We start from the raw sequence: 12,959 nt of genomic DNA, 5'->3' as shown, positions 1-12,959 counted from the left end.
ATCCCTTTGGGAACTTGGCCCTGGGGGTGGATGCCAGGTCTCCAGTCTTCTTAAGGTCCTTCTCCACTGTCCCCATCCCTGAGAATCCAGCTCCTGGGCCGGGTGACCCCACCCCCTGTAACCTGATGGTGGTGATGATGGGGAGGCAGCAGTAGGAGCCGTGTATACAGCAGGACCACCGAGGAAATGGGCATGAGCTGGGGCCAGGGTAGCTGGCCAGCAATCAGGGATGCTCCCTCCGACAGCACCGGCTTCAGGATCGAGGTCGTGGGCCCCTCTCCAGCCGCCCAGGGGCAGGGGAGGAGAGCGGGCCGAGTCCCACAGGTGCGAGCGCCAAGGAGAGGCGGGCGCCGTGTACGTGCGGCGAGCGGCGGGCGGCATGAAGGGCGCGAGCGGCGGCCCCAGGCCCGCTCCCGGCTTCCGCGCGGCCGGGCGGCCTCGGCCTTCCCGGGGGTCGCTGTCTGTGGTGGTGACCCCTGGCCGAGGCTGTCTGGGCGCGGAGCCAGGGGCCGGCCGGCGGGGGAGCGGGGGGCGGGGCGGGAGGTGGGGACGTGGCTGCCGGTCAAGCGGGCGGAGCCCGGCGACGGCGGGAGGTGGAGCCGCCGAGGGAGGAGGGCCCGAGCGAGCTGGGTGCCGCCGCGGGAGGTTCTGGAAAAGCCGTGAGCGGCGCGTGTCCGGGTGAGCGTCCCGCGCGCCCGCCCCCTGGGTCCACAGCGGAGCTCGGGCGCGGGCCGGGGTCGCCGGTTCGAGCCTTCTGCCCGCGCGGGGCTGGGAGCTGGGGACCGGGCGTCGCGCCGTCCGGGCCGCAGCCCCGCGACCTCCGCTCTGTTTCTACACCCGTGTGGCTTCCTGTCCCGCCGCCGCGTCGCCTCCCCGAGCTCAGGGTGGTGAGGTCAGCCGCACCCTTCCTTCCAGTCCCCTCGGGGCGGCCGGACCTGGCGGGCAGCGTGGCCGCCCCGCCTGTCAGGCTCCCGGGAAGGGGCGGCCTGGCCCGAAGGCTGCCCGAGGTTGGAGGCGGAGGCAGGGGCGCCGGGCAGGCCCTGAGGGGCCGCTTAGTGTTAGGGAGGTCCACCATCCTGCCTCCAAAGGGCTGGGAGTCTGCGGCCTTGGCCCCGCTTGCTGCCCATTGAGACAGGCTGTTGGATGAGAAAGTTTTGTTTTTGTTTTTTCCCCCTCCAGACATCCTTTTCTAACCTGCGTGGTTTTGCCTCAGCAGGCGCGGAGACTTGTAACTAGTTAATTAATTCAACAAACGGACCCTTCTGCGTATCAGAAACTGCGAGGAGTTGCTAGCCCAGTGGGGCAGGCAGACTGGAAGACCAGGAAAGGCCAGGCCCCGGGCAGTGTGGTGAGTGCTGTGCTGGGAAGGAGCACCGGACTGTGGGTACTTGGTAGAGGACAGGATGCTTCAAGCCAGAGGGCTTCCTGGAGGAGGTGACCCATGAGCTGGAGTGGTCAGATGAAGGCAGAAGAAAGGGTAAGCCGGACAGAGGAACAGCGTGTGTGAGTGGAAGCAGACCTGGGCACTTTAGTGGAAGCAAGGTGATGGGGGAAGGGACACTTTAGGGAATAGTTGCCCATGGACCCTGTCCAAAGAGCTTCAAGTGAGAGGACAGTGCCTGGTATTGTGCCCTGTATGTGGAGGATGCTCAGTGAACCCTTGCTCCATAAACATGGATCAGCATAAACCCTCCTTCTTCAGGGCAGAGGCCCCTGGCCTCTGTTTTCTAATCTGACACCTTTAAGGTGGTGTAGAAGAACATCAAAGCCCCTCCCAAGGCTGAGACTGGTGTCTTCTGCTGTAGAGTGACACCTAAGGCTTGTGCTGCTTGATGTAAACCATCTGAAGCTTAGCAACCTCAGTGCTTTTGCAAGAGATCCTGGCCCTGAGAGCAGGAGTTGGGGAACATTGCTTTGTAGCTTAGGTCATTCTCAAATGTCCCTGATTTTGCAGAGATCCACTGTCCACCTAAGAATTTATAGAATGGTTTTGCAAGCTGCTGCCCGTATCACATCTGGGATAGCAGGTTCCATGATTTAGTTCTCCATTAAATGAACCATGGTTTCCTTTGGCTTGTGCTTAAACAGCCCCTGAAGCTTCCAGGGTGCAGTCTCTCATTTTATTCTGGGCCTCAAGGGCCAGCCTCTCTGTTCAGTTCTCCCTACTCATAAAATGTTTGGACTTTGAATCCTTTTATCCTTGGGTCTCATTTGTAGACGGCCAAGCCCACGCACTGTGTGGCGCAGCCAAGGAAGCCACGTAGCAGAGTTGGAGTGTGTTGGCTGGGGGCCTCATCCCAGAGATGCTGTCATAGTGGGCCACCCTAGTTCTCTGAGAGGTCAGCAGGCAGACATGGTGGCGACTGAGTATTGTCTGTAGCTTGTGATAGGCCCTTCTACCCTGTCCAATGCTCTGAAATGGGTGTGCCCAGGAGAGTGCCTACTTTGTCACTGGTTTAGCCTGGCCACAGCCAATCTCTGTTCATTCCTGGAGTACCTCCTGTGTGCTGGGCTTCTGCTTTAAGTGTACCTGGGGCTGGAATGAGGGAGGAGGGAAAGGAGGCAGTGGCAGTGGCACTGTCCTGGCCCATGGGTGGCTCACAGTCTCTCTGATATTGCTGCTCCACGCTGGCAGGTGGTCATGTGCCAGGGAGGAGCTCAGAGTGTGAGTGCTCGTGAGAAGGAGAGACCGCATGGGTACAGCCCTGAGGAATGAGTGGGGTGAGAGAATCGGGGGTCTGCTCATTTCCTGAGAGAACCTCCCTTTTTGACTCTGCCCTCCCACATCCTTGGGAGGGTCTGAGACTGGATGGAAGACCTTGGCCAGTGTGTGGCCACGCTGGCTGTAGTGTGCATTGGGCTGGCCGGTGTGTCCCTGGCTCCTGGGATCTCTCAAGAGTTTAATTCTATGCAGATGGAAGTTGGCAGGAGATGCTGTGATGCAGGCACGTGCAAGCCCCAGACAGGGTGCTGGAGTGAGAGTTAAGCTTTGAAAATGTTGCTCAAATCTAGCAGTTTGAACTTTTGGAGGGTACCAGGATGGGACATCAGTCTGTTCTTGAGCAGAGAGGGCTGGTGGCTCCTGTGGTCTCTGGGGTTTTAGCTGGAGATGTGGAATGAGGGATATAGTTTTTATTCTCAGAAGGAGCAGAGGAGCATGAAAAGTCTGGATTAGAGACCGAGGAGACCTAGGTCTTGGAGACCTAGGAGAGAGTGTTTGTTCAAGTGGTGTCATTGCAGAGCAGAGGATTAAATGTTTGGGTAGTGAGTTCCCCAGCTCAAATAGGATGTGAGCCTGATCACAGACCAGCATCTGCTCTAGACCTTTCATGAAGTGCTTGCTAAAACGTAGCCTGCTCTGTACCCGGCATTCCTGAGGGCCCAGGGTGTGGCCGTGATCCTGAGGCCTGGTACTTGTAGGAACTCGGAGTGAGCAGGTCAGAGACGTAGAAATACGTGAGATTCTAGAGTATTGGTCCAGTCACCTGTTTTTGCCAGAGAACTTTCCTTCCTTGCTGAGAGTTAGAGCCAGTGATAGACCAGTTTCCAGAGTTATTCCCTGATGGTCAGTATGTTGCATTACGCCTGACTCCACCCTCTGCTGAATCTCTTAACACTCCTGGGACATGGAGTGTTAAGAGATTCAATTTCTGTCTTGTTTTCATCTTCACTGTCCCCTAGACTGGACCTTCTTTCTCTCCAGGGATCAGCTAGGAAGCTGGCTGCTTCAGGTCTATTGCCGTTCCTCTAGTACCCTTGGTGCTCTAGACTGGTATAAGTTGTGCCTGGTGCTAGGCTGCCCACTGACATCTGTCATCTTATTCAGTCTTGAAAACAGCCCTATGATATGCAGATTCTATTATTTTAACTGTTAAATAGATGGGAAAACTGAGGCTCAAAGAGACCCTGTAACTTGTCTAAGGCCCCAAAGCCTGGAAGTGATTGTGGAGCTAAGCTTTAATTCTGGGGGTCTCTGACCCCAGGGTGGGTGTGCCTGCCTACTAGACTGTACTGTCTTGCCCTGGTTCGGTCATTTGTGAGTGCTGTGATGTCTGGGCAGGAGTGACTGCTCACTTGGACTTGAAGCACCATGTTTTTGTCTTCTGGGTCCATGTTGCTGTCTGCCTTCTGGTGGGATCCAGCCACGGACGTCATGAGGCTGCTTTGTGAACCACAATAAAGTCCTTGACCTGGGCAGGCCTGTTCTGCTAGGCCAAAGTGTGGCTCCTCCTTTTGGGAAGTCCTTGTGCTATAAGACAACAGATGTTACTGAGTAGGATTGAAGGCAGCAATATATAGTAGAAAGTATGTTTTGGATTTGAGTCTGGGCTCTGCCATTAATTTCCTGTAGCATGTGAGGTGTGCAGGAAACTCTCAGCCTCAGTTATGTATCTTATATATCTATATCTGAAATGGAGATGATTATCTAGTTTACAAGGTGTTGGTGAGGATTAGATGGTAGAAATGAAAGATTTTTGGAAATATGAATAGTGGTTATCTTAGCCTAGAAAACAGAGCCCAAGGCAGAGCTTAAGTACTTAACGCTTTGTTAGAAGGTACAGTTGTGGAGTAGCAAGGGTAAGGGAAAATAAAAGTGAGGTCGAGAAGGAGGCGAAGCATATACAAGGTGGTGCATTAGCAAGCTGTCCAGTCTGCACAGAGATACACTAGTTGCTCAGCCGTGAAGGACATCTCTGGGTGAGCTCTTCAGAAGCCCCGTGCTGCAGAACAGTTTCTCAGTGAAGGCCTGGAGAGGGAATTTATCTGCTGACGTCCTCTTGTTTCTGTCCTTCATTGGTCACAGTTGCCCCAGGAGGAGTTAATTCCCCCACGCTCGCTCCTCAGTTGCACTCCCAGGGTCCTCCAGCAGCCCCTGGGGAGGTCAGCGTGGTGTTTCGCTGGAGTCTGGAAGTAGCAGGAGGAGTCAGAGATTCGGGGACTGCACAGTCTCCTTCACTGGGTCTGAGGCAGAGCAAGTGGCCTCAGGGCCCAGGAGGCAGGTGAGGCCAAGAGAGTACAAGGTGGTATATCAGATGCATCCAGTATAGTGGTGTGTGGATTTTATTCTTTCCTGTAGTTCCTTATAAGGTAGTCTTACCTGGACTGCCAAGTCTTTGCCAAGACTGATTGAAAACCCAGCTGGCTTTTGCATGTTGGTTTATACAGCGTTTTCTGCTACTTAATTGTCTAGTTACTGAAGCAGGAGACTGGAGTTTTGATGGTACCCACGTGGGAAGTACAAGTCAACATGTCCAGGTACTGGATAGAGAAATTACGGTCGGCCCTCCATATCCGCAGATGCAAAACCTGTGTATACGGAAGGCTGGCTGTACTACACCTGTTACATAAGGGACTTGAGCATCTGTGGATGTTGGTATCTGCGGGGCCTCCTGGAACCAATCCCTTGTGGATACTGAGGGACAACTGTATAAGGATTGGTATGCATGAACATCTAGGCTTTGTTAGGTTCTCAGTGAAGGAGAATGTTTTTAATGTGATGTGGTAGTTGAAGGTATGAAACCTGGAGTCATGAGATGGGGCTGGAGAGGGCAGTAGGGCCAGGTCACACAGAGTCAAAAAGGCCCTTAGGGCTAAGTAATTTGGACTTTGTCCTGAGAGTAGTGGAGAGCCTTTGGAGGGTTTTTAGGGAGAAAGAGACCAAATGAGGAACTGTAGTAAGCTGTGATGGCTATTTTGTAGAGCAGAGGTGGGAGGGAGGCCACGTAAGATGAGAGACCAGTGCAGGTAGGGGCCAGTATAGCTGCAAGAGGGACTTAGGGGTGGCTCAAATCAGGGTGATGATTGAGGCATGACATCAGGTAGGGAGAGTAGGGTGCCTCCCATGCTTCCCTGTGGTGCCAGTGAGAGCAGCTTATGGGCCCAAATGGACATCCATGTGCATAGGTAGGTAGGGCCTCCTGGAGCCTCTGTTGAACTCTTCCTAGGTTGAGCACGCAGGTCTTCTTGGCTCTGCCATTCAGAGTTGGCCACACTACTGGGAGGTAAGACCGCTGCAGGGAGCCCTGTTCAGGCTCATTTTGCCCCTTCACAGAAGGCAGGCAGCCTCTTGTTCAGAGCTAAGCCAGACAAATACATTGTTAAAACTCAAGCTGTTGCATTTGGGTTGCATCTGGGAGCTTGGCAGAGGTTCCTGCCTGATGAGGTAAGGGGAGAAGCTAAGGACACTGCTGGTTTGCAGTTGGAAACATCTTTTCATGGTTATTTGGCCAGGTTGTAAACGTCCTTTCCAAAGAGCGGGCGTGCTAAGGCCTGTGATTGTATGTCTTGGAATTGTCCTGTGCTTAGAAATAGTGCCGGTCGCCTGGTGGGTGATTTATTGTCACTGGGGTGTTGGCAGGCTTTGGAGGACCTCCCTGTGGGGGTCCAAACTCAGGCTGCTGGGCCGCTTTGGAGTCCGTTTGAGAGGGCCTGCTTTGTTTTCTTTTCATTTTAAATATGAAATATATTTTAAATTTCCCATAGAACTCCTTGTGGAAAGATTAGGAAATACAAGTAAACATAAAGAGAAAAATAAAATGATTTCACCAATATACAACTAGATTTCTAACTCTCCGCTTGCATATATATGCAAGTACGTAAATTTCCATATATAAACATTTTTCCTTATAAAAATGAAATCATAGAGTATATCTTGTTTGGGAGCCTGCTTTTCTCACTTAACAGGATGCTTTGATCTTCTCTCAATGTGCACACAGTGTCCATTTTTACACAATCTATAACAATCCACTGTTTGGAAGAAATGTAACATCTTCTGTTGTTACAGTTTCCTGGAATGAACAAGTCTGTGGTGAGGGTTTTTTTTTTTTTTTTTTTTTGTTGTTGTTGGGCCAGACTTTGTTCTGAACTTAGGATGCAGCTCAGAAAAAACTCAGTATTGGTTTTCTGTTCAGACTTGATGATACTTTATTTTCATAAAAGGGGCCTCAGTGTTGCCCATTTCTAGGCCTATTCAGCATGGATTTCTGAGGGTTCCTGGAGGGCTTTTGACAGCACTGGACACTGGTGGGGGCACTGGGCAGGCATACATGCTCCCACTTATTCTGTCATAAGCAAGCTCTGGGTATAGGTATGAGATGGGATGGGGGGCATGTAGGTGGTTGACTTTTCCCATTCTGTGGCACACAGTCTTTCTTGGAGACTGCCTCCTCCCAGCCTGACCCTGATTAGATGGCCTTTTGTACACCTAATACAAATTAGTGTTCGGGGGCTCAGGATCAGGAGAAATAGGCTGGAACTCTAGTGTACCTTTGCCTGGGGTGGCAGTGTTGATTGTGGTGGTCTGGGGGCTGCGTGGGAGCGCCTAGCTCTCTGGACCAGCAGGGTTGTCATCCCCCTCCTCCATCAGAGCAGGACTTCGTAGGCTCTTGGTCAGCCCAGAATCCCATCTGTGATTCTTTGGGCTCTGCCTCCAGGCTGGGATTCGTCGATAGGCTCAGTCTAAGCCAGATAGCACATTCCAGAGAAATGACAGCTGGTATTCATGTAATGAAGGAACTTGGCTGCTTTTTCCTGAGTGCTGTAAGGCATGAACCATGGGCAGTATCACCAGGGTGACTTGAAAGGAACAGAGAGTCTTCTCCCTCCCTTAAATTTGTTACCTGATCTCTGAATGGGCATGACACTGCAACTGGTGACGGAACAGGGGACAAACGCTGGTGCCCCCCAACTTCCAACCGTGTTTGGTCTGGTCTTCTGCCTGGGCACTGCTCTCCCATCACCCCAGCCTGATGGGTAGCTGGCTGATGCCTCATTGTCCGCAGATACAGCCTCCTGGCTCTGGGTTTTTACTGTTCCCTCCCTACACACATACAGAAGGTGTTCTCCTGAGCTGATGAAGCCTCTTGAAGTACAAGGAGCAGACCCTAACCCTGTGAATGGGTCTTATGTAAGCAAGAAGAGAGGCCTTCTGGAATCCCAGGGTGGAGATGTGGTATGCTGAGACCTGGGAGCAGATTTGTGGCTGGCAAAAGGGGGATCTGGGCTTTACCTTGGGGCTAGGCTGGGCCGTCTCACCTCTTCTCGGTGACTTGCTTTCATCTGCTGCCCTAACTTTATAATGGATCCCTTAGCCCATACTCCCTACCCTGCAGTAGGCTGTGGGCTGAAGGATCTTGTTCTGCGTATCTCTGGGCCCCTGACACCTAGGGTATTGATGGGCATGATGTCAGCTCTGCAGACATTTGGCAAGGGATGAACAAATGGGGACACTCACTTATTCTCTCCTCTTCCTCATATAGGAACCTGTTTGAGGGTGGGGGTCGTGGTTGGGCTTCTCTGAGCCTAATCTGGAACCACAGTGGATTGGAATTTCTTCTGAAAGGGTGAGGTGAGGAATGGTGGGCGTGACTGTGCATCTAATCATCGCAGGCAAAAAACTGCTGAGCTGGCGTTAGCTCAGACTTAGAATTCTGTGAGATAAGGCTTACATTTTGGAGAGAAAGCATTTGTATTTCCTTTATATTCCTTGTTTTCTCTCAGTAAATTTCCAGTGGGGCTTGGCTGAAGTAGAGCAGGAAGAGGAGGGACTGACAGAACTGGGGCTTACGTGGGTGCTGTTCCTTCAGCGTGCTCCAGGCTGCATGGCTGAGCTTGGAGATGATGTCCAAAGCTTCCATTGTGTACTTGGGTCCACTGCCAGTGGGGCTTGCCCCATGGTGTGCCTGCTGCCTTCAGAGCTGGGTCTCGCTATTTCTAGGCTGATGAGAAGACAGCAGCTGGCCTCTTACTCATGTCAGCAACCCAGCCTGGCCCTGTGTGGCCAATTCATTTTTGTATCCCGAGTGCGTAGCTCAGTGCCTGGCATATGTGGGTCTTTAGTAAATATTTGCGAATGGTGATTCTCCATGAGGACAGTGTCTTCCAAGGAGCACACTACAGGAAGAGCAGTGTCTGCCCAGTCTGCTCTAACTGTGGCCAGGTGCAGACCAGCAGGGAGCAGTCTGATTTCTCTTCTGGCTCACCATCTGCTGTGCACCTTATTTTGGGTGTGGGTCCCCTGGGGCATATTGTGTCAAGTTCTCTTTCTGTCATTGTCTCTCCTGTACTTTGTCTTCTTGTGGGCAGGGACTGTGTGTTACATCTGGGTCCTCAGCACCTGGCACTGTCCTCACACCTGTGCTGGAAGGAAAGACAGACACAGAGAAGAGGTCTGGGCCAGAATCTTGAACTGACAGACTATTAGACCCAGAGGTGACTGTCGTCCATGGCCTCCACCTCCATTCAGCCTTCCCGTGTTGTCAGTGGTTACCAGAAGTCGAAAGGCAGAGTCTCTCCCAAGGGCACTTGGCCTCCCAGAGCAGGGGACAGAATTAAGCATACATCTCTGGTTCTATACCCTGGCATCTTTCCACTGGTGGTCCTGAATATTTTCCCTGGCTTCTGTGTGTTAGGTCAGGATTTTGGCGTGTTTGAATGTGTGTAATATGTGTACATGTGTATGTGTATCCTTACTTAAGTTGCTTTTTACCATTGTTGATCTAATGACTACTATCACTGAATGCCTTGCAGACACTGCCCTCTGTGACCATGAAACTCTGGGTATCCATGTTGCTGGTGGCCTGGTTTGGTGTCCTGGGCTGTGTGCAGGCTGAATTCTTTACTTCTATTGGTATGTGCCAACAGGACTGTTGTCTACCTGAGCAATCCTTGGCTCATGTGCCAGGGGATGTCACTGCCTGAGGCCTGTTCTCATTCAGGGTGGGATGGCCTCATCCACTGGTTTTGACCAGATCTGGGGAGAGCTGCTGTTTCCCCCTCTGAACCCTGATGACCTGGATGTCCTTCCTGGGAGCCAGCTGTCTCAGCTGAGCCTCCACCCTGGGTAGTGCAGGCTGCTCCTGGGCTGCCTGGCATTTCTGACCAACTTTCTCCTGGACTAGAGAGTAGTTCTGAGCAGAGAAGCCCCCAGGATGTCTGTGTCCCATAACATGACCCAACTGGGTGGCAGTGGGAGAATGAGATTTGGGGTTTCTTCCTTAAGGTGTCCTCAGTGCACTTAACATTCCCTTGGAGCCTCTGCCTCTCTCTTCCTGAAGCTGGGGGCCAGGACCACACGAATATCTAGGCCTCCTTTAACTCTAGGTCCCCATGATCCCAAGAGAGTTGATATGCCCTTGGCCCAGGGGGCTGGCCTCTGTGCTGACGTTTTGTGCCTCAAGTTTGGGAGCTGGATGTCCCTCATCCATTTCTTACTGGCCCTTTTTTCTCTCCCTTGCAGGGCACATGACAGACCTGATTTATGCAGAGAAGGACCTGGTGCTGTCCCTGAAGGAGTACATCTTGGTGGAGGAAGCCAAGCTCTCTAAGATTAAGAGGTGTCTAGTGTCCTAAATCCCCACACCCACCCTGAGCCAGCCCTCCTCCCCTGCCCCACCCCCCACCCCCAGAACCCATCCTGGGTGCCCATAAGAGGAAGCCCTTGAGGGGGCAATGTGGGACTGGCCTGGAGGTTACTTCATGCCAGTCTCCCAGAGTAGCTAAGTATGTGGGCTAAGGACTCACTGCTTTTTCCTTTTTAAATAGAGACCCCCTGAAACTCACCAGGAAAATTACCATAGGTCAAGATCCGTGTGTTAACCTTCCTTTTTCTCTGGTTCCACAGCTGGGCCAACAAAATGGAAGCCCTGACCAGCAAGTCAGCTGCTGACCCTGAAGGCTACCTGTCCCACCCTGTGAATGCCTATAAACTGGTGAAGCGACTAAACACAGACTGGCCTGCGCTGGAGGACCTTGTCCTGCAGAACTCAGCTGCAGGTGAGGGGCAGTGAGCAGGTGGTTGGGTGAGCCAGTATGTCTGTGTGCTGGCACCTGGGTGGTGTGGGTCTGAAACTGTCCTGGGTCGGGGTGTGCACGTGCAGTGTGTGAACATGCAGCCTGCCAGTCCAGTGGCTGTCATCTCTGTGGGGACCTGGCAGTTGTCTGTCCTTGCTTTTAATATGTTATAATAATCAGTTCTTTGGGATTCCCTAGTGGTCCAGTGGTTAGGACTCCGAGCTTCCACTGCAGGGGGCACGGGTTTGATCCCTGGTCGGGAGCTAAGATCCTTCATGCCGTGCTACGTGGTCAAAAAAAAAAAAAAAAAAATCAGTTCTTGCCTTTTCCTAGTGTTTTTGGGTCCCTTTTTTTTTTGGTAGTGACTTTTTTCTAATTACGCTTTAGTAATACATATTTATAGAAACGTTGGAAAACACAAAAACAATCACATAAGAAAATTACAGTTCTTAATCCAATTGCCTAGTGATAATCACTGTTAAAATTCTAGTCTTTTTACACATGTATATACATTTAAAAAAATGGAATCATACGTATATATCGTGGAATGCAAACTTATTTGCTTCGAGGGACCAAATGAATTAACAAAAGTAAGATAAGTGGGCTAAGTGGTGGGAGCAGTGCAAGCTGGGGAGCACGGGCCTCACCTAAATTCATTCTCATTCATATCTTTTATTTCTCTTGCGGTACGCGAGCCTCTCACTGTTGTGGCCTCTCCCACTGCGGAGCACAGGCTCTGGACGCGCAGGCTCAGTGGCCATGGCTCACGGGCCCAGCTGCTCCGCAGCCTGTGGGATCTTCCCGGACCAGGGCACGAACCCGTGTCCCCTGCATCGACCGGCGGACTCTCAACCACTGCGCCACCAGGGAAGCCCACCATTCATATCTTTTAGAAAGAAAACATTATCTGTTGGCAGATTTGTGACATAAGCATATACTGTTTTCCTGAATTTTTCAGCTTCTCTCTATGTCCTTTAAATGTCCTTCTGCAGCATGGTTTTAATGGCTGGACAGTAATATGTCATACTGGTGTAGTGTAAAACTGGTCAAGTCAGTGGATGTGGAATTGTTTCCAGATTATCAGCAATCTTACACATATCTTTATGCCTATCTCTGATTATTTTCTTATGATAAATTCCTATAAGTGGGATTTGCAGGTTAGAGTATGAACTTATTTAAAGCTTTAACTGTGCTTAGTCTTTTACTATGGTAGTACTTTCTATGCTCTGATATTTTCCTCTTAGCAGGAGATGGTGGGGCAGGCCTGGAGGCGGGCCCTTCTGATTCCAGCCTCGAGCCCAGCCCCCCTGGACTCACTGTCTCTTCTCCCTGAGTTGGAAGTGCTGATTAACTTCAGACTCATCGTTGTCTCTCGGGGGCTGAGGCGTTTTAGCCCTTATGGCCAGACTGGGCTGGGCTTGGCTGGGAGCAGGGTGGCCTCTGGGCAGGGATTGGTGAGCTCAGCCGGGCGGAGCTGTGCCCAGTGAGCTCACTGCCTCCAGAAGCCACGGCTGCCTTTCCCGGACCCTGCCTCCCAGCCTGAGCCTGTAGCTCAGAACTGGCTGTCCTGCCTGCAGTGTGGGAGAATAAGCCTGCCCATATGATCTTCTGTTCTCAAGTCTTGTTCTTCATACCCATCCCCCACCATCAACATCTGGTTCCTCTGGAAAACCTTATAATTACCCAGAGGGAGACAGGACAGCCCCAGACAGCAATATGTTGTTTTCACCTCTTTCTTTCAGAGTTCTTTCCCCTGAAATGGGGAGAGGGGGAAGCAGGGAGACATGCTAACAATGTGGCTTTTTCTGGAAGCATTTTCTTCCCCTGGATTGTAAACTCATAGAGTCCCTGACCATGCAGCCTTGAGGAAGACAGGGTTGCAGCATCTTGGTCCCTGGGTCCCCAGGCAGGGCTAGAAGTGGGTGTTTGAGCCTGAGGTTGTGAGAGTAGGTGGCTATGGGTCCTGCTGCTCTGGGGAAGAGGCCAGAGAAGAAATGGCCTTGGACTTCCCCGACTAATTCTCAGCTTATGAGCACAACTGAAGCCTCCGAATCAGCATGGGAGGGCCTGGCCTCCACCTGGAGTCCTGAGATTGCAGGAGGTGTATATCTTGCTTTACAACTAGGGCTTGGAGTCCCCAAACAGCTTCCTTGGGTGCTTCTGTGCTC

General features: G+C 51.9%; 1 protein-coding gene across 3 annotated transcripts in view; it reads left to right on the top strand.

Moving 5' to 3' along the window:
- Nucleotides 1–626: 626 nt before the first annotated feature.
- Nucleotides 627–12,959, top strand: part of P4HA2 (prolyl 4-hydroxylase subunit alpha 2) — a 41,118-nt gene continuing 28,785 nt past the window's right edge. For 2 of the 3 annotated variants that reach the window (XM_065873328.1, XM_065873326.1), the window contains exons 1-3: nucleotides 9,547–9,628; nucleotides 10,238–10,334; nucleotides 10,622–10,773. In XM_065873328.1, the coding sequence (XP_065729400.1) occupies nucleotides 9,547–9,628; nucleotides 10,238–10,334; nucleotides 10,622–10,773 (331 nt within the window). Of the gene's footprint in view, nucleotides 679–1,179; nucleotides 1,349–9,528; nucleotides 9,629–10,237; nucleotides 10,335–10,621; nucleotides 10,774–12,959 lie in introns of those variants that run through there. The other variant, XM_065873327.1, reaches the window with a different exon arrangement.

Source organism: Phocoena phocoena, chromosome 3 (assembly GCF_963924675.1).
Source record: "Phocoena phocoena chromosome 3, mPhoPho1.1, whole genome shotgun sequence".
NCBI lineage: Eukaryota > Metazoa > Chordata > Mammalia > Artiodactyla > Phocoenidae > Phocoena > Phocoena phocoena.
Note: the sequence above shows the minus strand (reverse complement) of the source record. Positions and strands in the feature narration are given on the sequence as shown.